The sequence below is a fragment of the Mauremys mutica genome, chromosome 10 (assembly GCF_020497125.1).
Source record: "Mauremys mutica isolate MM-2020 ecotype Southern chromosome 10, ASM2049712v1, whole genome shotgun sequence".
In the NCBI taxonomy this organism is placed as follows: Eukaryota; Metazoa; Chordata; order Testudines; family Geoemydidae; genus Mauremys; species Mauremys mutica.
In genome coordinates, this window is record NC_059081.1 from 13300100 (window position 1) to 13324994 (window position 24895).

At 43.4% G+C, this 24895-nt stretch overlaps 1 protein-coding gene across 2 annotated transcripts in view; it reads right to left on the bottom strand.

Annotated features, from left to right (window-relative positions):
* The window catches only part of ESYT3 (extended synaptotagmin 3), a 56281-nt gene extending 32662 nt beyond the window's left edge, over nt 1-23619 (bottom strand). The window contains exons 1-4 of one of the 2 annotated variants that reach the window (XM_045032353.1): nt 23186-23615; nt 12234-12275; nt 10285-10419; nt 9371-9447 (exon numbers count right to left, since the gene is read on the bottom strand). In XM_045032353.1, the coding sequence (XP_044888288.1) occupies nt 9371-9447; nt 10285-10419; nt 12234-12275; nt 23186-23518 (587 nt within the window). In that variant the 5' untranslated portion in view covers nt 23519-23615. Of the gene's footprint in view, nt 1-9370; nt 9448-10284; nt 10420-12233; nt 12276-23185 lie in introns of both variants that reach the window. The other variant, XR_006582639.1, reaches the window with a different exon arrangement.
* Between the last annotated feature and the right edge of the window lie 1276 nt (nt 23620-24895).

Genomic DNA, 24895 nt, shown 5'->3' on the forward strand with positions numbered 1-24895 from the left:
AACTGTTTAATGTTCTCACAGAATATTCTTTCCTGACAGAGATTTGTCTGACAAAAAGTTCTAGGGTGAAATATTCAGCGCAATCTCTGCCATCAGATTTTAATCATCGTTTAGGCTGTTCTAAATCAGTATTACATGGGAACTGCCACACCAAGTCAGAACAGAGGTCCATCTCACCCACTGCCCTGTCTCGGACTACGGCCAGTACCATATGCTTCAGAGGACAGTGCAACAAACTACACTATAGAGTGTTATGGCATGTCTTACCCAAATAGGGAGTTTCTTCCTAATCTCCCTCAAAGGTTGGTTTATACCCTGAAGCCAGAGGGTTGATAGCCCTTCAAAAAACCCTATTTTTAATCTTATCCACATGACTGTCTAATAGCTTGGGGGTAATGAGGGCCATGGGTTAATTAGGTGTTGTTAAAGATCAATTCTCTGCCTATTGAATAGGACAGCACAAGGATAAATTGTACAGCCTTTACTGGGATACTACTGTTATTCACAGGCTATGAATAATGGTAGCATCACATTGGGAAACTAACATGACAGACTGACAATATCCTGAACATACCTTATGGAATTAAGGTAATTCAATGAAGTGTAAATTAAACCTGACTGAGTTAGGGTTTAATACCTTCAGGGTACATGGTATTAAAAATGGAATTGTGTATGTTGTGTTGTGGCACTGTATGCATCTTCTCTAGCAGGGAAGATAGATGCTAATGAACTTCCTCCCTACCGATCTTTAAAGCCATCACCCCCAGAGAGATTCACATCTATTAGTTCAAACTGGATTCTCCAAAAGATCAATAGACAAAGAAATGACTTTTGGTTAAATAGTCTAAGTTTAAACTGGCTCAGGACCTTCTGATCCAGCAAACAGTCAGGTCCATGGAGGGCCCCAATCCTTAGGGAAGGACTAGGCCTACTGAGGTCTCATAAAAGCGTGTGCTTCTTCTGAGCTGAAGCTTGATGAACTTGTGACTGCAAAGAAACCCCTCTGGTGGGGAGATGCTTGGTAACCTTATTAGCACGTGTGTAGGTTCTTTTATTGTTTTAATAAGTCTTCTCTGTAATGCTTTTTACCTTAAGAATAAAAAGTAGGCTTACTTAGAAAGAACGGTGTGGAAACTTATAGCTGTAGCAAGCACGCCATTATCAGTCCCTGAAGTGAAACAAGAAGGTAGATTCTCTGTTACTTGAAGTCTTTAAATCATGGTTTGAGGACTTCAGTAACTCAGCCAGATGTTAGGGGATCTATTACAGGACTGGGTGGGGAAGGTTCTGTGGCTTGCAGTGTGCAGGTGGTCAGACTAGATGATCATAATGGTCCTTTTGGCCTTCATGTCTGTGAGCAAGGTTTGTTTAGGCACACTGCCTTTGCTGGGAAATACACAGTGAAGGCAAGGAACTGTACAGTCTGGACATATTGTGGTCAGAAGGCAATGAGAGGTGTCTCCATCCAAGAGAGGCTACAGCTGGGGAGTTGGAACCCTAAGACTGGGTACCCTTGTTGAACCACTAAGGGGAAAAATACAGGAGAAGCTGCCCTGAACTGGAACAGGCTAGTTTTAAGATATTCTATCGGTGGGCTTGTCACTTCAGGAGATAAGAATGAACACTATTAGGTGTTCAGGTGAAAGCACATCCTCCTTAGTAGAGTTGGTAATTCACAGTTTTTTGACAAAATCTTTTGCAAGGAAGTCTTTAAACCAGCTCCTAGACTGGGTGAAGTCTTTCAAAAAGTCTACATTTCACCATAAAAATTTCAATAAATTTTTCATGACAATCTGCATTTTTCTATCAGCTCTATTCCCTACAATCCATCAATTGTACTACTTAGAAGTGAAGCAGCAGCCCATGCCAGCTCTAAAGAGGATTCATTTATTGCACCTCAACTTCACCTCTTACTATTAGTTCGTCACTCACTGGAACTGCAATTGGTCAGTGTCGCTCTATAGTTTACACGGTGTATTTCCTGCCTGCATACACGTGCATCTCTTCCTGTGTTTTGGAGGAGTTGGGTCTATGTCATATCCTGCTTGGTGTCAAAACTGGTTTGTTCAGTTAGTAACAGATTACGTGTTTGTTCGCTATGGCGTGGCTTTAGGCATTAGCTCAACAGCCACGTGCTCTTACTGCTGTGATCCCCATCCTGCCTCTCCCAAACCTTGTCTACTCTTTTGCTTGACCTGTCATGTGTGAGAAGCAAGACTGGAAGCTCTTCAAGGTAGCCGTTTATCCATACTGTGCTGCAAAAAAAAATAAATAAAATGCTTTCTCGATTTCCTTTTAAATTCTTGCGTGAACCTTGTGTCTATTGATGGGTACTGGGGGGGGGGGGAGGGGAGAAGAGGAAGAGAAAGACACCACTCCTCTCTTCCAGCAATCAGATAAATACAACAAGTGCAGTGACTATCATACACCTACAACCCAGTGGCTGCAGAAGACTGAATCACAAGCAGGTTTGTGAACAAGAGACCCCATAGAATAATTTCCCTTCTGATTATATCACAGTAGGGTTTAATGCAACCAAGGACTCTACACATCCTCTGCTAGAGGATTACAAGGCCTTCAACATTCTTTCCATGTAAATATCCTTCCTCTCAGAGAAGGACTTCGCAATCCTATAGACACCTGTCATCTGAGAATTGTAAGTGCTTTACAAACACTATTTACATCTTTCAATTTTGGATGACAGGTGGGTGAGCTTGTATTAATATATTTGACACCAGAGAAACTGGCAGAGAGGCAAGGCTATTTGACCAAAAACTCATGAGGAGTCTGAAACGGGAGCCAGACTGGCTCCTACTACCATGCTCTAACCCAGGGGTTCTCAACCTTTTTCTTCTTTCTGAGTCCTCCCCACCCCACTTTCCCTCCCTCCTGCCCCCAACATGCTAAAAAAAATTCCACAGCCCATCTGTGCAACAACTATTTTTCTGCATATAAAAGCCCGGGCTAGCATTAGAGGGTAGCAAGCAGGGCAACTGCCCAGGCCCCATGCCACAGGGCACCCTATGAAGATAAGTTGCTCAGGCTTCAGCACTGGGTGGCAGGGCATCAGGCCCTGCCCTTCAGCCCCATGGGGTGGGGGTTTGGCTTTCTGCTCTGGGCCCCAGCAAGTCTAATGCCAACCCTGCTTGGCAGCCCCCCTGAAACCTGCTTGCGGCCCCCCAGGGCCACCCCAGACCACTGCTCTAACGATATGTGAGGCTCTCTTGGGTAAGCATATCCTAAACAGCCTTGGGCAGAAAGTTTGCGTCTACACTTCAAACACACAAATCCATGGCAGCAAGTTTCAGACGCCAGGTCAACTGATAGAAGCCCGCACCACGGGGCTAAAAACAGCAGTGTAGATGTTTGAGACTGGGCTCCAGCCAGCACACAGAGACCTTCCCCTCCTCGTTGGGTTTGAAAGTCTGGGCTTGAGCCCAAGCCCAAACATCTACATGCTATCTTTTACCCCACATCAATTGACATGGCCTCAGACCCACTGCTGTGTAGACATACCCTTGGGCAAGCTTCTAAAAGAAGAATTTGGTTTCTTAAGTGGTGCCATGACATCACCGCTCAGTATATTACCCACACAGGGTTCCCCCCCCCCACACCCCTATACTCCAGCAAAGCAACAAACTCTTTTAAAGAAGGCTTTCGATAACCCTGCTATTGAGATAACAAAGACTGGTTACTATTCTGGAAGGCTGTATTCTTCTTGCAAAGAGATGAAGTAGCCAGATGTACTGTAGCAACTAAGATACACATTAAATTTTTCCTCTAAATTGAGCTATGACACATGTGAGAGGGTTTTATAGAGGAAACAGCTATAAAATAGGCAAATAGCAAACAATCCAGGAAGTTTCACTGGAAAGATATTACTGTAGCATCAAACTAGATTAGCAGAATAGAAAGCAATCAAGTTCCATGACATTACTCCTGAAGGGAAACACCAATTTCTAATACACTGTTTCTCATGGGTACAGTCAATAGTTACAGTTTTGCAGCATCTTAAAACAACTGAAGGATTATCCTGAAGCAAAGCGGCTGCAGGATGTAAAGTGGCTGCACTTAAAAAGTTCCTTTTGTTTTGAAAGATTTTATCAGTTTGGAGAATACTGGTGGAACCAGTAACCGCTCTGAAATTAAAAGATGCTTTAATTTTGTCTATGCCAATTAACTGCCACACACAGTGGACCAATAGAAGAAATATTTAACTCAGTGTTTTGGGAGCCAAGGAGGGTTCCCCCCCACCAGTTATTTGACATGGTCAGGTGCTCCCTGGAAGAAGTTTGCATCTTTTGACCACCTGCAGAAACCAGATTCCTCCCTAAATGTAGTTTGAAAGTTCTATTATTTTGCAATGAACAAATGGGATCCAAACATCTGACCTTTGAACTGGATAAATGGACCCCCCCCCCGCAAAAAAAAAACACACACAAAACACACACCACCACTTTGTATGTAACTCAAAGAGATGAGAGCAAGCAGGGTTTTTTTTACCTAATGTTGTTTCTTCATTGCTTGAGCTGTTCTAAGATTGATCACAGCTTAAAGTATTTTAAGATTTGCTTTGACATTTTAATCTGAACATTTAGGAAGAGTGGTTTGATGGGAAGAGGGGGGTATTGGGAAAGAGGACCTTTGGGTTCCATTCCTGGCTCTGCCACAGATTTCATGCATGACCTGTGGGCAAGTCACAAGTTCCCTGCCTCAGTTTCCCCATCTGGAAAAAGGGTTGTATTTATGTCTCAAGAACATGAGACACTAATTCATTATTTATCAAATGCTTTGTGATACTCTGATGCTATGTAACTGCAAGCTATTAACAACACTTAATTTGAGCAACATTTCTCAAGTATCTGTTGTTTCCTTTGGTAATTATGAGTAATAGGGAGACCAGAATTTAGTTACGGGTCACACTTGTAGTCTGCTGAGCACACACGAGTCACAGAGTTTTCTTTCTTAAAGGTAAGCCACCATAAAGTGATGCTTATTGTAAAGTTTAATAAGAGGTGGAAACAACAGCTAAGACAAGAAGTCCTTCCGCACCCAGGCTAGGAGTCAGGAAACTGCTTCCACTGCCAGTGATCGTTGAGGGACACTGGCCAAGGCAGTCTCTGTACCCTAGCTGCCCCGTGTGTAAAATTGGGATAATAATCCTACTTCGCAGGGATGCTGCACAGCCAAAATTCATTAGCGTTTATAGGATGCTTCAAGATCGTTGGATGCTACCTAGACACAAGGCATCTTACATAACTGACGGCAGGGCCTGAGCAATAATTAAGAGAAAAGGAATGAGGTCACTGGATAATGGTTTCCTGCAGCTAAAGTTAGCAAAGTGACAAGATAAAGGAGTCATCTTTATTTTAAAATTTGGAGTCACTCATTCTTTAAACACCTACTACCCCATTAGTAACCCTGCTATTAGGCCAAATGACTGATAATTGTCCAGTACTGAGACCTGAAAAGAGTTCCCAAAGCCTTATGCCCATGCAGAGTCCCAATGACTTGACTGAAGTCTGCATGGGCGTAAGGGTCCACACACTTACCCTTTTCAAGGGTCTGGGTTTGAAGTCTAAAGAGCAAATAGATTGACAGCAAAATGTATCATTTCTGATCAGTCACTTGTGGATGGACTCTGAACCCAGAACTAAAGGGGGAAGGATATCAGACCACCATAGCGTTACTTACAGACTGATAACCGTTCAAAAAAAATATGCTACCCTTTTATTAGTAACTTCTTCAGACTGCTGACATCTTAATTTTATTTCATCTTCTATTATTATGATAGAATTGTTTAAAATAAACTTCCGCATATATGTACCAAGTGTCATTGACCAAAAGGAAACAACGTGAGAGGAAGGTAATTTAACTGGAGAAAAAGCAGCCATAGGGAACTACCACTAACGAGCAATGGCCAGCTGAACAAATATAAATTCAATTCTGAATATTAAGTACATGAGTTTTACGCATGTCCCAATCTGAAGGGCACTTCCGCTGCTAGGGACACAGTATAATGTGCACAGACATCTTGCCTCCACAACGACAAGGAGTGCTAGAGTTAAGGCCAAGTTCCATCTCCCTTTCAGTCTCTATTTCTATTTGGGATAGAATTCCTTTGAGGAAGAATTCTCCCCACACACGATCTCAAGTTGGAAGGAAGTTTGAGTGACACTGGTTCAGTTGCTTGAGATACGTGAACAGGAAAAACCAGATACCAACACACTTCAGACGTGCACGCATGTTCTGACTAGAACGCTCTCTCTCTTCTTTGGAGTCAGGCAGTCAAGACTGAAGCTAGAAACGTCCAACATTCGGATTATTTTCTAGTTCTGAGAGGGGGTCAGGGTCTGCAAGCAAAGGCAGAGGAACTGGTGCAGTTTTACTGAATGAGGGGTTCCCGGCTATGAAATGGCCAGCCAGAGCAGACTACGCCACTGAATGTTGAAATGGTGTTCTATGGCAGTCTCTCCATGGCACTAACTTGAGTACAGGGAGGAATATGGCCAGGGATCTGTCACTACAAGGACCAACTGAATAACACCTCTTATCCCAGAGATGGGAAGCTCAGGGGTGACTATAGTTCAGAGGAGAGGCATATGTGAGAGGGCAGAAGCTATCACTTGGGACAGACACAGCTCTGACCACTTTCTCCAAGCAAACAGAATTTGTTGGCTTACAAGTACAGTTGATGGCTAAATCCTAAATCTCAAACAGACCCAATAGTTGTATATTTTGCCAATAAATATACATGTGGTTCCTGCTTATTTTCACTGGGTCTGTTCCCAAGTCTGACATCAGTTAAAAGGTAGGTACTCATTGATTAACTAGGCCCTTAGCACACAACTCCATCTTACAGTGCCTGTGCTGAACCTTGGATAGACACTGAACCAAACTCCTGTCTGACCAAGTGTCACTAGCTTCTTATGAACACAGACGAGAAATCCCACACGCTACCATGCTAAGATTAAAGAAGTCATGGATTACACCTAATCAATTTTGTGTTTAGAGTCAGTGGGCCAGAGTCAGACCTAGTATAAGCGTCTGCAATTTTTCACATTGGAATACAACGGAGAAGCTAGTACAGTTCAAACAGGTCTCTCCTTTTTATTACCAGCTCTGACAGTGCAGGCGAATTAGCAAGCTAGTTTGAATTCATAGGTAACAACGGAAGCATTCATCACCAGCATTCTTTGGGGTGCATAACTGGATAGGCTGGTTTTTCTATCCACCTGAATCCATCCTCCTTCACCAGGAAGATTTTTTTTCTTACTTTAACAGATGAACTCACAAATAACTTCAGTGAGACGCAAGGATGATTGCACATTCCATCCTAGCAGAGAACACCCTATTTACAATGGACGTCTACCTCTCAGCAATACCCAAGCAATACCCATTTTCTTAGCTTTCCTTCTGCATCCTGGGGAAACACAGCCAAGGGGCAAAAACCAACATAGGTTATTGTGCTGCTTCTCATCACCACCATGTGCATTACTTCCTAAAGCAATTGTCCAGCACATCTGATGCACAGCTGTTTTGCAGAAACAAAAGCCAATATATTACTTATTTTTTAGAGCATTTGGGTGCACAGCACTGTCCAGCACACACAAGAGACAAGACAAGCCTGAAGAGACAGGATATGCTGGGTGATCCCATGGCAGCTCAGTTCACTTGTGTTTTGGTCAATATGAGGGTGTAAGACCTGGTTCAGCAATGCTGAAAGGCTTCATGAAAGAAGCCTGTCTTAAAGAGGGACCTGGATAAGGAGAGGGGTGGCCAACTAGGGCACAAGAGGGAGATTGTTCCAGGATAAAGGTGCATATCTAGAAAAAAGCACAACTGCATGAGTGGGAGGATTCAGACGGAGCAGGGAAAGGAGGCTTAAGAGCCGCAGGAGAGGGAGGAGTGATGCAAGCAGCAGAAATACCCTGCAGAACCTTAAAGGCAGGCAGGAAACCTTGACCTTGTTGTGCAAGGCATCAGAGACAAAACACATGAACACAGACTTGCTAAATGTCCTCAAAATGGTCTGACTGTAACAGAGGGAATTCTACAATTGTTACATCAGAGAGCATTGTTGTAACATTGCCAGTCTTGGTATAAGAGTAAACAGCATGGAATTTTACAGGTTACTAAGGGCGATGCACATTTCCTATTAGTTTTGGTGAGGTTTTCCACAGACACACACACACACAATGTAAAGGCAGATGCAGTTCGTGTCTGATTGATGCTACCATCCACATCACTACATGTTCTTTGGTGCACACTGCTGTTGTGGTATTACCATACAGGAAAGCAGCTTTCATTAGGTGCCTATCACCCTGCAGAAGTTACAAAAATGTAGACATTCACAAGAAAAATATTTTCCTGTATGATCCTACCCCTTCAACATAACTGAGGAAGGAACTTAAGTATGAAGTGTTTGAGCTGTTAACGAAACAAAAACAAACAAACAATCTCATTAAAAATAGCCACTCTAGGACTGAAGGGTAGAAAACGTTGTCCCTGTATTTTAAAAAAAGCTCTATGGGTGATCCTCTGCTCAATGTGCAGTTGAGGTTAAAAAAAGCAAGCAAGATGTTGCATTGCATAAGGAATGAGTGATGAAGAATATTGTTACAATGCCTTCCTATAGACAAATCAAACCAATGGAGCGGCCTCATCTGGAATACCAATCACCTCATTTCAAAGAAGATATTGCAGAACTAGAGGGGAGGAGAATAAGGAAGATGTGAATAATGCAGGGCCTGGCAAGACTCATATGAAGGGATTGTTTTCCTTAGAAAGGGGATGAACAGAATAATGAATGGTACAGAGATGGTGGATTAGGAACTTCAGTCCTTCCCCCCACACCCCAATCTCATAACAAGAGAACAAGGGGGACACTCCAAGGGGGGGAAATTCAAAGCCAATCAAAGGACATTTTTCTCTACATAACATATGATTGGCTGGGAGTTCCACAGTTTGCATCTTTTTAAATTCTTGTCCTCAATGACATCCTTTAAATTAGAATTGGATATTTTTATGGACAGCAAGAATATCCAGCAATGTTATAATTAAAGATAACAAAAGTTTTGGATGGGATATTAAGCTTCATGTTTCGAGGACTAAGCCAATCTCTACCTAGTATAAGTCAGGAGGAGACCTACTGTGGGTGCCAGATTATTCCTCACCTGCCTATTGCAGGGTTCATACTTTCTTCTGAAGCAACATGCACTGGACAGTTACCTAGGAATATAGCAAGTGCTTTAGTGGATCAGAGCGGAGACTAGACAGATCTCAGCTCTGACCCACTAGAGCACTTGCTATATTCCTAGGTAACTGCTTGAAGAGCAGCAAGAGTTTGATATGAATAATTCAATATTACCTTATTTGCAAGTCCAGGATCACTTGTCTACTATCAATTTCCTTAGTATAAGTCTTTACTCCATTGATTTTAGGGCACTGAAAGAATAGACACATACAAGATATGGCACAGTTAACATCTTTTAAATTAGGGCCAACTGAAGACTTCTACCTGCTTTATTCAACCCAGGTACATTCTTCCATGAAAAAGTTACCTCTTCATATTCTAAAATAGTGAGTGAACTGGAAACATTGGCTCAATTAAAAAAAAAGTTTAAAAGGCAGATGTAGCACAAACTTGAGAAGTGAAATATTTACTAAACAAGTTGGGGGCAGGGGTTGGTGCACTTTTCTTACCCTTGATTTTCTCCAAAATCTGAGGTGAGTTGCCCAGCCAGACCTTGAAGCATGGCAGCCTCAACAGTGCAGTACCCCCTGGCTCTCTCTACTCTTCTGCAAGATCAGTACACGAGTCCAAGTCCTGCTGGGCAATCTTGACCGTCTCAGGCACAAGCCTGGTTCCAGATGAGCGATGCTACATTTCAAGGCTCAAAGAAACCTCTTTAAACTTGTAACGAAGGGATGACATACAGGGATGCTGATAAGAGGTTCACCTTCATTGCTGAGCATCAGTCATACGTCATGCCAGGCTAGGGTTACAGTCACTGGGAAGGGGTTGTATCTGGCTTTGAGGGACACCTTCTTCCTTTTTAGTTAAAAAAGGGCTTATTTAAAAGCAAAAGGAAACTGAAAACAGGATGACTCCAATAGACTAGAGAGCCGATGGCAGCTGAATTAGGACCGATGTGGTTAGATTTCTAGTATTATGGAAATGAAGGAACTGTACGCTAGAATCCCAACATTCACCTACCCCCCATTTTGGGAGCAAAGCAGAACAGGATCTGTCTGTAATACCTTCCCAGTCACTTCACCTACCTTCTCTCCGAAGTGGATTTTGGTGAAGGTACATGTTTTCAGGTGCACATTCTTGGCTCTGATCTTCGGTTCAATTTTTTCTTTAAGTGTTTTTTCCAGGACTGTCCCAAAGTATGGCCAGGCCTGCACAAGGACCTACAGAAAGCACAAAAACACAGTGAGGATTCTTTATACAAGATGCATCTAGTTAAAGAAAAAATTAACTCCATGCTGTACAGCACATATGGCTATTAGCCACTCTACTTTGTAATAAAATTTGTTTTTATCCACACCTTCAAGAGGACTTGTTCCAGTTCCTAAGATGATGGGTTAAAAAAAAAAGATTTAACCACACCCTGGTTGTGACAGATGTAATGGACACGACAGTCTTGAGACTATCCTATCAACTTTGTAAATGTTCTTTGTAGCTTTATGGGCTAGGGATTGTATTCTGGCTCTATGGAGGAGTTACAGGAGTTCCCTGAAGGAACTGGGGGGATGATTAATGCAAATCCCTGGACAGGTAACCAGCCTGGAGAAGCCTCACCTGAGACAGGGGGTAGGGGCGCACCACAGAGATGGTTTTTAGTTGGTTGGAGAAGTCTGGCAAACAAAGGACTGAAAAACTATAGTGACCACCCTGAAATGGGGGTGGGAGGAGTGATGTGTGGCTCCGACTATGTCAAAGCACTAGTGTGACACACTGACCAAGACGGGGGGGTGGGGGGGGGGTGGAAGGAGAGGGTCAGACCTTCAGCACTGTATCCATGTGGAAGATGGGTGACATCCTGGTGATCTAAGTTCTGCATATAAGCTGTTCACTGTTGTAAGATACATTTTTCTCTGTAATGCTTTTGTTCTGAATATATAGTACTTTGCTTTACAAAGGGTAGCTGGTCATTGATTAACCCTGTCATTGTCCTTGAGAGAGATCAGAGCTGCAGATGCCAAGTTAAATTCCAACCTGCTGTGCATTATAGGAGGAATCACAACCTAAATCCCTGCTCTAGAAGGAGGGCACTGTGGGACTCTGACCTGAGAAAGACGACAGCTAGAGGCCTGAGATTTAAGTGGGGTGGCCTCAAGGAGGCCACAAAGGGGTCAGAGGTGCAGTTAGCTCAAGAACTGTAACACTATTAACCCATCAGAGGGGGAGCCGTGTGGCACCTTATAGACTGACGTATTGGAGCATGAGCTTTTGTGGGTGAATACCCACTTCGTCAGATGCAGGTCATGCTCCAATACGTCTGTTAGTCTATAAGGTGCCACAGGACTCTTTACTATTAACCTAGTTATGTGTGTCCTGCCTCGAACCTGGTAATTTTCTTGAATCAGGAGTTTTGTTTCAGAGCAACGCTTCCACACCTGATTAGGGACTGGTGGTGCCCAATATGAGACACCTGACAAGGTACTTCAGCCTCAGAAGTTTCCAGACACTGATCTTCTGAAGATCTGGCTCCTTTGAGGTGCCTCATATTGGACACCTTTAAAAAAAATAAATAAATAAATAAACCAACCACAAACACACACACCAACAACTCCACTTCTGAAAATTTTGGCCTTGTTCTATTCCTAAGTGTTCCTATTAACGCAACAAGCAAACATGACAGTTCTCCTCCCATAAGAGCTGGAAATTCAGATTGGATGAGACAACAATAAAGGGCGACAATGTAAGGGGGTGGGGGCAGGTGTGCAGTAGGGGCAGGGAAGATCACGAGATGAATTACTAGTACACAAGCATGTTAGTTCCTAGTATTTAGATTTTAAAGCAGCAGCTATAGTGCAGGGGTTAAAGGAAGGCTGAGTTTTGAGGAAGGTTTTCTTATATTCAATAAGCATTCTGGAGTCATGTTTGCCAGGAGAGAGGCACAGCTCTTATTAAGGAGACAAGCACTCAGCTCAGACTGAATCAGAGCAGAGGCATGCCACTAAAAACATTTTCAGATACAGCTCCATTAACACCCTCTCACCTTGTTCAGCCATTCCACCCGTTCAACATCGGGGAAGTGGACCTAGTGGCAAAGAAAAATAAAATGATTACATCGCGCATTACACATAACTATGCAGCTTTATGCGAGAGTAGCTGGGATGTGGAAACAGAGCTCAGGTTTGGAGGCATGCAGTCCATCACCAGAGTGTCCCATGTGTCTTATTATTACACTGTTACTTCTGAAGTGACATGAATTCAAAACAACTTGGACACATTGGAGAATTGGTTTGAAATCAACAAGATGAAATTCAATAAAGACAAGTGCAAAGTACTACACTTAAGCAAAAAACCCCAAATGCACAAATATAAAATGGGGAATAACTGGCTAGGTGGTAGTACTGTTGAAAAGGATCTGAGGTTATAGGGATCACAAATTGAATACAAGTCAACAACATGGTGCAGTGGCAAAAAAGGCTAATTCTGGGGTGTATTAGCAGGAGTTTCAGATGTAAAACATGGGAGAGAAATGTCATGCTCTACTTGGTACTGGTGATGCCTAGCAGGAGTATTGTGTCCAGTTCTGGACAAACTGGAGTCATGAGGAGAGCTACAAAACTGACATGAGGCAAGGTCCAAAAACAACACACCACAGAAACAAAAACACCAGGATGGATTAAAACAAACAAAACCCCATGATTTTTTTTCGAGGGGGGGGGAGGGGGACGGACAATTTTTTTTTTAAATTGTATTTCTTTTTAAAAATAAACCTGTTGAAAATTAAATCTGAATTTAATATAAAATGTTAAGAGCTTATGTATCAAACACATTTAAGATTTAATAAACATTTTATATGCTGTTGTGTGTTTAGAATGGTAAATGGAATTAATGAAGGTTAATACAAATCTAATAAGCAATATATCATTCACCATTTTCTAACATACTAAATATACAATATAATTCTGAAAATATTAAGCTACATAATAGCCAAAAAAAGGGTACCAAATCTAGTGTAAAAAGCTCTATTTGGCTGATATAACTATTAAAATATGTTGATTTACAACTAATGAGAATGCACCCTTCTTGAGAAAACAAGCACAAATGGAAAAGTTGATTAAAAATAGATTGAAATCAAGGCTTTTCACTTGATTTAAATGATGGACTTAAATCAATCCACCCTGAAAAAAAAAAAACCTGGGTGGTTTTTAAAAACAGGTTTGACAAAACCTGTCAAGGACGGGCTAGAATAGATTTACTTGGTTCTGCCTTGGTGCAGGGGGCTGGACTTGACTTCTCAAGGTCCTTTCCAGCCCTACATTTCTAGGATTCTTTATACATACAACATAGCCTCTGGGCCCATTTACATGATTAATGTGAAAATTCCATAGCACCAACAATAAAGCAGCATTAGCAAAGAGTTCCCTTTCCCCTCTTCATTACCCAATGGGAAACTGATCACAACTAGTTTAGTTCCTCAGAACAGGGCCACTGTATATGGAGAGAGAGAAAAATCAGTTTCAGACATTTACTTTGTGGTTTGTGAATGGATCAGCCCATTGCCATGGTGGGAATGATAAACACTATCTGAAAAATTGCAAGTTGTGACACATGGCCAGAATGGGTTAAGCATCCTGCAGGATAAGTGACCCAAATTCAACCTCTAGGGACATTTTAGATTATAGATGTAAACACTCCCCCCCTCCCAAAAACAAAAAAACAACAAACAAAAAACACATTTTGTTAGAGGTTCAATGTAACCAAAGGGTTCCTGTCTACACTGCATTCTATTAATTCAGAGATCAAAAGGAGATCTTAACATTTAAATGAACAGTAAAAATAGTGCTAATCACTATTAATCTCTTTTAAATGTACAGCAAATCACCTGCGAATGGTGGAAAACAGGCAATTGCCTTATGTTACTCCCTGTAGCTAATTACTGGTGATGCTTAGGAAATAGGTTTACTTCAAAGTCTCCATGATTGCCTATTGTTCACCTAAGGACTCTGAGCTGTCAAGAGAAGGCCTGGAACTGTATAAAGGTGTCTTGGGTTCTGATCCTTTTAAGATCTGCTTAATGCAGGGGAAGCTTGAGATCTCCAATCCCATCTGGATCACCATGAATATGAACATTGGACTATAACCTATGGACCAATTCTGAAAGAACTCTTTGCAACTACAGAGTTCACCATCTCTACTACAAATCTGATCTCAGAACTGTACTCTGAAAGACTTCTGCCTTCACTAGTGATGCTCTAGAGTAGATACTTTGCATTGACTAGCGATGCTCCAAAATGCACTGCTGTGGGACATCATAAATATCCTGCATTTCAAGTGAACCCAGAAAAGCCAGTGGACTTCAGATGCTATAAGCAAGATATTCAAGAAAGCAAGTTAACGTATTTCTGCACTAGAAGTCTGGTTCCCCTCACCCCTTGCCACCAGAGCTTTAGCAATGGCCTTCATGCATATTTTGCCATTCACTCTCACTGCACTTATTCTCTCACTGTGCTTTACAGATTCTCTTGAGATGTTCCTTGCTTCTGATTGCTTTCTGAGCATGCCAGTTGTTCTCACAGAATGAATTAAACAGTAGTATTATGAAACATGAGCATCGGTTCTTCAGTATGGCCATGCAGTGCTGAGCACAAGTCCTGAGGTTGTGGTGAAGTGGAGGCACACAGCCATGGCAAATAGAGAACAAGTTTTACTGGGGTCACTTTTCCAGGCATCTCACTCTGCTAGCCCAGGGCTTGCCAGGGAAGAAGTTTATGACTGTTTCCACACAGGCAGTGGGACAGTCTTCAGTCATCATCATGCAACCAACTCTTAAATTAACACTTGCTGCAGTTAAGGCAGCAGCTCCAGTGGCTGCCCAGCAAGCACGGCCAACTCTCTCAGCAGCTCTCACCACTCAAATGGGATGCTGCAAAACTCTACCTGCAGAGAAGGAGGAAAGTGGGGGTAGGGCACCCAAAAGGAGGAAGAATGGGGTGCAGACCCTCTAGGGAGCGTGACACAAAACAGAAGTAGATGTGGTAAAGAAAGGGAAGAGGTGCCTGCCCTGCAAGGCCCCACATGAGCACTAGGGTTTACCAAGGCTACAATCTTGATGTACTGTTTGAAACAATATTACACTGAAGCACTCTAGGGAACAAATGCACTCAATGCTAAACCAGGGGCTCATTAACAAGGATACAGAGCTTAACAAACAACATCATTTTTATACTCATAATAAAAATTAAAGACAATCCTAGTTATATAGGAATGTTGGGACGTGAAATCTTCTCATTATACTATGAAAGAGGAAGCCCTGAAAAACACTGATACCTACATAACTAAAAAATTGCTGAAAATACCCCTCCCACCAAAATTAAATTAATAAACCCAGAAAAACAGAAGCCTTAGGTACAAGGTAGTGGTCAGGTTACTTTAATTCTACTTGTGCAAGCTATTGAGAGTTTCTGTATCATGTTGCAGGATTGGCCTGTCTCACAAATAAATTTTTTGTTAATTGCGCTAGTGAAGGCAGGTGTCTAGTTATCAATCTGATGGGTAGAATTAAACCAGGTTCTTTCAAAAACCAGCAGCATACCTTGAACTGAATCTCCCAGACAAGGATGGATATTCAGCCACATGCCAAGTTCTGATGATGTAGTTGGGGTTGGTCCTGCAAGAGGGGGTGCAGCTCAGCACACCCACCTTAAAAATATCCCAGTACAGTGGCACTGGAACAATTTTTAAGTCCTGACTTGCTGCTTACATTATGCCACCTGGAACAGTGCACTGCATCTGATTTTGAGATTAGAATGCACCTGCAAGAACTGTAATCAGAAATTTCTGCAGATTTCTCACTTTCAAGATTTCCAGTAATTTGGCCCAATGCTTTCTTTTCTAATTAAGCCTGAAGAGTTCAACGAAAGCAACTTGGATTTGTCTGTATTTCAGTGGATGGGTGTTGAAGATTTTGAAATGCAGTTTATTCTGTTAAAAAGCTCAGAATTGTGGGCATCAAAGTTTGGAGATCTGCAGAGTGCACTTGAAGCTACCCAGAAAGATCATGAGGCCTCTATTCTGACCTGCTGGACGTCCCTGCCAGTGAAATTTAACTGTTTGAAGAAAATTGCATTTGCAATGCTTTCAGCATTTGGATCCATGTACCTGTGTGAACAGGTATTTTTACACTTGAAATCTGTCCTCTGTCTCTCTCGGAGCTGGTTAACAACTGATCACTCGGAAGCCTGTGTGCAGCTTAGAGTATTCAAATATGTGCCAGACATTGGAAAACTCAGCAAGGAAAAGCAAGGGCAAGGATCACACTAAGCTGACAAGATCTTCATTTTAATTAAGTTTCCTAAACATTTTAAAAACCTTATTTACTTTACATATAACAGTAGTTTAGTTATATATTATAGACTTACAGAAAGAGACCTTCTAAAAAACATTAGAATGTGTTACTGGCACATGAAACCTTAAATTAGAGTGAATAAATGAAGACACACACCACTTCTGAAAGGTTGCTGACCCCTGCATTAAAGAGTGTGAGGTGCTCAATGTTATTGAAGCCATACAACTACATAAAATAAACTGATTAGCAGGCTATTGGTGCATACCTCAGATGCATTGTGGGGCAAGGCTGAAGGTAGAATGCACTTCTGTGTTAACAGGAGAAGTTTTATTAGGTTTCTTAATGACAGATGTTTTCAAAGTTACAGTTAAAAAAAAACCTTCATCCTCCCCCCCAGCTGAGCTCATGTATCACATTGGGTTGCTGCTATAGCCTTTTACAAGAAAAAAAAGTTTAAAACTATATTTACAAAGATTTCAAGTGGCCATTGGCCCACGCCACCAAATATCACAGAAGGCTAATAAACGACTTGGATCCCATGAAGATCTGTTCTTTAAACTAGAGATTTTAACCACACCTGGATCCTGCAGTAGCTGCAAGCAGAAGAACATGTCTTTCTCCATTTTCTCACTACACAGTGCAGAATGTCCAGGCTAAATCCTGTCCCTAATTAACTCAGTAACAAAACTCCAAGTGACTTCAATGGCAGCAGGTTCCGACAATGTAACAGCATCACATGCATTGCATAGATGAGGAAAAAGAGGCAAATAACAAGATATTCCTTTTACCAAATCTTAGAGGTGTAAACCCAGGATTATCATCCAGGAACTCCCAAGCTAAGTGCCATTCCAGAATTAGATGGCCTACATAGTGTTTAAAAATTGTCAAAGTCAGTTTCCCCATCTATAAAATAGGGATGGCACTTGCCAATGTATCAGGAATGCTGAAAGTACTAGCAAGTGTTTGAAAAGGGCTTTGAAGATCAAAAATACTTGGCAAGTGCTAATTATTAAGTGAAAAGACTATATAGTCTTTTCACATCCACTCCTTCCCCAGCGGCTGGCTACACCTATGGCCATGACTACAAAACAGAGATTCTGACATGTCTGAAATGATAAAGTGATCTGTTCAAATATTACACAAGTGTGTGCCTGTAGGGTTTCCTAGGAATACGGATTTCAGCAAGTGGTACACGGCCAGCTCTATACACAGGTAAAATTGCCCTTAAAATTAAAGTGGTTTTGCCTCCTAAATAAGGAGTTGCTAATAGGCCTTTAAAAAGGCATTACACTGTATACCCAATAATGTGATGAAAGGAATTCCCCTAGTTAGGTTACATGTGGTTTTATATTAGCATGAGACTTAGTGAGTGTACTTAAACATTGTTGCCTGTATGCCATGATGACAGCTGATCAACATGGGGACCAGAGTGAAATTAAACATTTTGCAAAGTCAGTTTCACTATTTTCTTTGCATTAAAAAAAATAAATCAGTGCCCACAGTGTGTATGTTCATTCACACAGAGGGAAAAGAGGTGAAAATCTCTTAAAAACAGGAATATGTGGTTGTAAACCATTGAAATCAGCAGTAGCAGCATTAACTAGATTTCAGTTGATGTCACTTTAAACAAAATAATTGTTTGAAGCCTCCTGCACTATACTATCCTTTTATGTCTGGCATTTTGGGTCTACATCCCAAATGAGCCTGAGTACATTGAGAGCTGGGAAGGGCTATTTTCAAAGACCATTTTCAATTTTGCAGCTGAAAACTATCTTTGTAAACAACTAGTGCACATGCACAAGGATACACTATAGGCTAATAAGTAACTTTAAAGTCACTCTACATTTCATACTGTAGCAAAGGTCAATTTATAAACAAACTGTATTCTCAGAGATGGACCAAAGCCAGAACCTGACACCACAAATACTCCAAACCCTAGGTCTGACTCCAGAGTGAACTAACCCCCAGAGTCAAAGCAGGTGAATGGAGTCCAGAGTCAAAATTCACAGCTCAGAGCCATTTTTACAACCTAGGAATCTTTTAGGTTGGTCCATTATAGGTCAGCTCTCAAAGCAGATGCATATTTAGGTTCAAGAGCTCTTACAATGCTAAGTCTGAGCCACATCTGAACGTAGGATACTTTTCTATTGTTGATTAGTCCAGTGTCCTGCTGATTGTTGCTGGTTAATGGAACTAAATTACATGCCATGATTTTCTTTCCCTTTATCCCTGTAAATTAGCAGGGCTCCCTCATCTGATCTTTCTGAGCTTACCGGAATGAAGTATTGTTCTCAGCCAAGGGAGGCCCATTACAGAGCACACCTAGGCCAGCACTGCAGTTTCACCTTCAAGGTCTTGAGTAGAATTTACACTGTAATTCAATTATTCCTGCAATCCTAGCTTCCCACAATGAGTCTCAGTCACACTCCCACCTTCAAATGTGGGAAGAGAAGGAGATTATGGTAGAGATACACCTTTATAGAGTTGTTCCTATCTGAAGGCTTCCAAAAACCTTGGGAGGAAGGGTCTAAGAAGAACTTTGAAAACATGGTCTAATAACCAGAAAGCAAAATCTAAAGAGAAACTAAGCAAAGATGAGTGGCACAGAGGAGAGGAGAAACATAGCTAGGGATCAGTTGGACAGAAAAAAAAAATGGACAAAAGGAAAAAGGAAAGAAAAGAAAGAGCTGGAAAGTGAGGCAAACTGAAGTTTAGAAAGCAAACTAGAAACCAAGTCTAGAATATAAAACTGAACAAAGATAAGAAGGCTGAATAAAAACCACATATATGGAAGAGAAACAGACTAGAGATAGCAGGAGAAAGGAAGGTGAAATGTAAGTAGATGCTAAGAACTAATTAAAAACAAAAAACTGGCATCATTTGACATGGAAGTTCTGTTTTTAACCTATCAGTATTGCCAATCTCAACTATTCAAAAATCATGAGTCAAGCCTTAAAAGAAAAACAAAACAACCCCCAACAACTTGTGTTCTCTCTCTTTACCTTCTGGCTGTGGCACTTTTAGGGCTCACTTGCTTATATTTTCAAGCTTTTTCTCCACAACCATGGGAACTAGAAACTTACTTAAAAGAATACCACATTGTTAGGTCTGTTAACCAATTTCATGTCATATTTTTAGAATGTTTAGTATTCCCCACACTTATGGTAATTTGTGTAACTATGAATTAGATTCTCACCATGCTTTTCACTTATGCCATGTTTCAGTGCATAAAGCAGGTGAACTGTACAACCTCCATTGTTTGTGTATGCAAAACCTTTTAGAAATATACCAATTATCCTTGCAACCTGTTTATATTTGGTATCATGTACCTATGACCAAAGAAAGTATTAGGAATAATTGGTGCAGATGCTTTGGTACCCTGAAAACAAGTTATGAAATGATGTAAGAAAAGGAATTAAAGGGTTTGTGTTAATGAGGTAACATCTGGGGAGTTTTCTATGTATTATAAACAAGTTGAGCATAAAAAAAAGGGTAGAAGTAGTGGGTTTATAATTTTGGAATAGAAAAGAGCTGCAAACCTGTTTCCCTCATTTGAGTAAAGTACTGACCCCTTCTGTATTATGCTAATCTGATTAATAAACACCAACTGAGCTGAGTTATCTAAACTGAACCCTCTTACAAAATGATAGTTGCGATTCCATGAGAATCTCTTGATTCCATCAGCTGGGACTTGGACACACCAAACATCCTGAGACTCATGATAAAGTGGCAATAGTTGGCAACAATGCGTTTATTAATCTTTCAAGTTATACAGTAACTACTCACTTAACGTAGTTATGTTCCTAAAAATGCAACTTTAAGTGAAACGATGTTGAACACATCCAATTTTCCCATAAGATTTAATGGGAATGTGGTGGGTTAGGTTCCAAGGACATTTTTGGGGGGGCAGACAAGAGGCATCATATACTCTACAGTGCTGTACTGCAGTTGGGAAGTGGCTTTGGCTTACCCCACACAGGCACAGCCCGCTGCAGGCAAGGACACTAAAAAGCACCTTCACAGCAGCGGCAGCTTCCCCAGAGAAAAACGGGCACCGACTTTGCTGGGAATGCTCCTGGCCCACCTCTTCCCATCCCTGCTCCATTCCAGGCCCACCTCTTCCCGCCCCCACTCCACCTCCTCTCCAGAGGACACTGCATCCCTGCCCCCCCCCCCCAAAAGTCCTAAGCTGGGAGGGACGGGGAGGAGGTGGAGAAGAGGAACTTGTGCAATGCTCCCTTGTAAAGTCACTGCTCTTCCACAGAATTTTACAAGCAGTGGACAGAGCAGGCAACAAATGATGTTATAAGGGAGCATTGCACAACTTTAAATGAGCATGTTCCCTAACTGAGCAGCGATGTAACTTTGAACCAATGTTAAGTGGGAGGACGTTAAGTGAGGAGTTACTGTAGTCATATTGGCAAAGGCTCCAAAGTAAATCAGAAATCCCACCTACAAATGGAATGCTGGGGCCAGCATTAAAAAGAGGCAGAGAATCCTTGTAGGGCAGAAGCACTAGTTTTGTTTAAAAAACACTGGACCCAGTTCTGTGAGGTGCTAAGCTCTTTCCTTGCCCACTGAAGGCGATGCGAGTTGAAGGCCACCAGAGCCTTCCAGGATTTGGGCCATTGCCAGGTCAATTTACAGCCCAAAATGTAGCCTTTGTATGACAGTTTGCTACATGTTTCTACCAGTGGAAATGCCTCAGTTTATTTATTCTTTTTAAATAAAATGGAAACACTTTATTTTCTAAAGGACAAAACATTCCCCTGCCGCATGTGTAAGCAAACATAACAGTATCTGGCTAGGTCAGAAAGTAATGCTGACTATAAGAAAAATTGACTAATCAGTTGTCATTATCCAAACAGAGACCTTACAGAGAATGAGCCACCAAAACACACACAGGAGTACATTTAGATTTATGGCATTTCAAGTTGAATAATTTAGAAATTGGTAAACTACAAACAGGTTTCTGTATTAGCTAAGTTGTAACCTGACAGCATCAGTTTGTTAAACATGTTATAAATGTGGAAGTTATTACGTTTATGGGAGGTTAATGGTAGCAGAGAATAGGAAATATATTCTGAAATAGATAGCTGAGACTGGAGGAAAAATACTTAACACAATGCATCCCAGCTATTTTGATAGTGTACATTTGAAAAAAGGGTTCACAAGGGGAGGAGGTGGAGAGAAGAAAGAGGGAAAGGCATCATCCCCTACCTGTTACATATATCCGAGAGAGACTTTCACTAATATTAAAGCTTTCAGATTAGTATTCACATTACATATTAATGTAAGAAAGATTTTTTTCTGGCTTAAGAAGCTACTGTTGCCTTTATTTCACCTCTCACAACTCAATATCCAGATACATATTCCAGGTTATTTAAGCAAGCAGGAGAGTATCTGAATGTACAGATCCAGCATTAATGCTGATTTCCCCATGTGTTGCAAGCAAGCAAAGGTAACACCTGACATTTACAAGGGCCTCAAAATAGCAGCACTCTTTATCAAGAAGTCTGATGTAATTTACCTGCACAACTCCTTTTGTAGCAAACACCACCATATGTAAATAAGTTGAATAGCTGCACAAAGGCAAAGCCATATGCCACCATATGATCTAATGACAGGGAGTACTTTCCAGAGAAGGAACTAGACACAAGTTGTCAATACTTTCATGTGGGAACTAATTGTTTTGGTTGCGATCACCCAAACTGTTGCAGGAGTTACACTTTACAGGCCACAAATTTTACAACTGCTTCTCCTTTTATAAAAAAGGAATTTGATAACAATGAAGTTACTTGGGACAGATCATGCACTAGGAAGCCCTTTCCCAGGGTAACGGGACATCAGCAACTTAAGTCACAGTAACATCTGAAAGTGTTTTCCTATGGTTATAAAGGAGCAATTGTTGAAATTGAAAGACTAGAGAGAAAGAAAAATTATTTATTTTTAAGTTTACGTTGTACATTTCAGAGTACATGTGTATAGCCAGCTTTGCTGTTTCCTCTGTATATAGTTAGCTTAACCAGCGGTTTATGTGGGTCTTTCCCACAACAAAGCAGAAAAACATTTTAAAATGGGGAAATAGAATTGTAAAGCTGTAAAAATTCTCAGGAAGGCTTAAGGGCAGGTACAGTACCTCCAACTGACTGTATGTCAGGATAATGGTGTCCCTATTTCAGAGTCGGGCAAAACCATGGGCAGCCCAGAACTATGTCAGGCTACACGACTTGGTTAGGTTTACAAGTACAAGAAGATGGCCAGGATGGCCCTGCTTCTGGCGGAGCTCCATCACTAGTTCTGGCTCACAGCTGACTCCCCCTGGCAGAAGTGACTTATCCCGGCCCCCAAGAGATTCCCCAAGTATCTCAGAATGAGCCAAGTGACAAGTAGTTTCCAAGAAGTTTCCCCAACAGAGATACCGCCCCCACTTCCCCAAACCTGGGCCCAAGCCCCCCCCGAGAGAAGCACCGCTCAAGCTACAGAGAGGGGGCCGGGTGTGCCCTTTGAAGGCAGATTTCCCACAGGCAGAAGCTGCGCTGACCCGCGGTTCCCCTGCAGCCCGTGAAAGCGACACTGGCCATTTGCAGAGCGAGGAGCGCGACGCGCCAAGGCACAAGGCAGCCGCTCCCGGCCGGACCCGCACTCACCCAGGCAGGCAGGTGCTGGAAAGCGACGCCCTGGTGTATCGCCTCCTTCTCCCCCTCGGCCAGCAGCCCGAACGCCGCCGAGAGCCGGGATCGCTTCCCGCGCCGGTTCCGCCGCCACCACAGCCACAGCCCCAAGCCCGCCAGCACCCAGCTGGTGCTCAGCCCCAGGGAGCCGGCCAGGTACACCGGGGCGAGGCAGAACAGCGCCCGCGCCACGAAGGCGCCGAGCTCCTGCAGGAGCCGGGGCGGCTCCCGCTGCTCTTGCCCGGCCGAGGCGCTGGGCTCGCCCGGCCCGGGCCCGGAGTCCCCGCGGGCGGCCGCCGCGGGCTGCATGGCGGCTTGAGCCGAGTCTCGCTCCCCCAGCGCACGGCTCCGCGCTCGGTCCCGGGCGCCCAAAGTTAGCGCGGAGCGGGGCAGCTGCTCCCGCGCGCCTGCTCCATGCCCGACTCCGGCCGCCCTCGGCTCTTAACGCGGGGCGGGAGCCGCTCAGGTGCGGCTACACAGGGCTCCCGGCGGCTCCGCCTCCCCAGCGCCTGCCCACGGGCCCCGCCCTCTGCTGCCCCCTGCAGGGGAGTCTGCCCCCGCCTAGGGAGCGGGCTGGCTGGGGCGAGGGGTGTGGAGCTGCGGGGGCAGGAGAGGGGCCCAGGAGCGGGAGGCCTGGTTTAAATCAATGAGGCGCTTGGGGAACTGAAGGGATGGGGGCAGCACGGGGGCAGGTGAGACACGGAAAGCAGGAGAGGGGGAAGGCGGACAGGGCCAAGGGAGAGGTGGGCTGTCCCTGGAGGAGGGGAGGAGGCTGGGGGTAAGGAAAGAACTCGCCCAGGGAGAGGGAAATGGGAAAGAGGGAGGATGAGCGAAGGGAAAAAGAAGAAAGAAAAGAAGAAGAAAAACCTCCCACAGGATTGCAGGAGAGAACGAGGAAAGCAAGAAAAACCTACATTTGGAAGGAGATTTAATGACTTTGGGGGGGGAAATATTGAGGAGCAAGAAGCTGGGGCAGAACTACTGGGAAGGGGAGAAAGAGGAGAGAGGCCCAGCTGGCCTGGCAGGGTAGGTCATGGGGCTAGAGGTGCCCGCCTGGCCTCAGCACCGGGGAGGGTGTAACTGGTACAGGGTAGTGGATGGGCAGCTCCTTCCCCCTTACAGAGAGTGAGAGATGGCCCCTCCCCCCTCTGTTTAGCCTGGCACAAATTGCTCTTTCACACTCACTAAAAAAGATGCTCCTCCCATCCCCAGCCTGGTGCCTCTGGGCAGAGCCTGGCACAACAGGACCCATCCCCTAGGTCATCTGAGAATCAGCTGCTCAGGGTGACTTCTGCAGTCAGCAAATTCAAGACAGGAAAAGGGAGAGGGGGGTTGTAGATTCTCATGACAAATCTTTCCCAACTTGGCTTAGATTGATTAATTATTGATGCTTTATGGCACCACCTCTGCCCTCTGTGCAGGGCCGCCGGGGGGGCCAAGTGGGGCAATTTACCCCGGGCCCAGCAGGGGCCCCCACGAGAGTTTTTCGGGGCCCCTGGAGCGGGGTCCTTCACTCGCTCCAGGGGCCCTGGAAAACTCTCGCGGGGCCGGGCCCCCGGAGCTTCTTCACTCCCGGTCTTTGCTGGCGGGGGGGTCCTTCCTCTCCGGGACAGAAGGACCCCCCCGCCGCCGAATTACCGCCGAAGCGGGACCCGCCGCCGGAGTGCAGCCGGGTCTTCGGCAGTA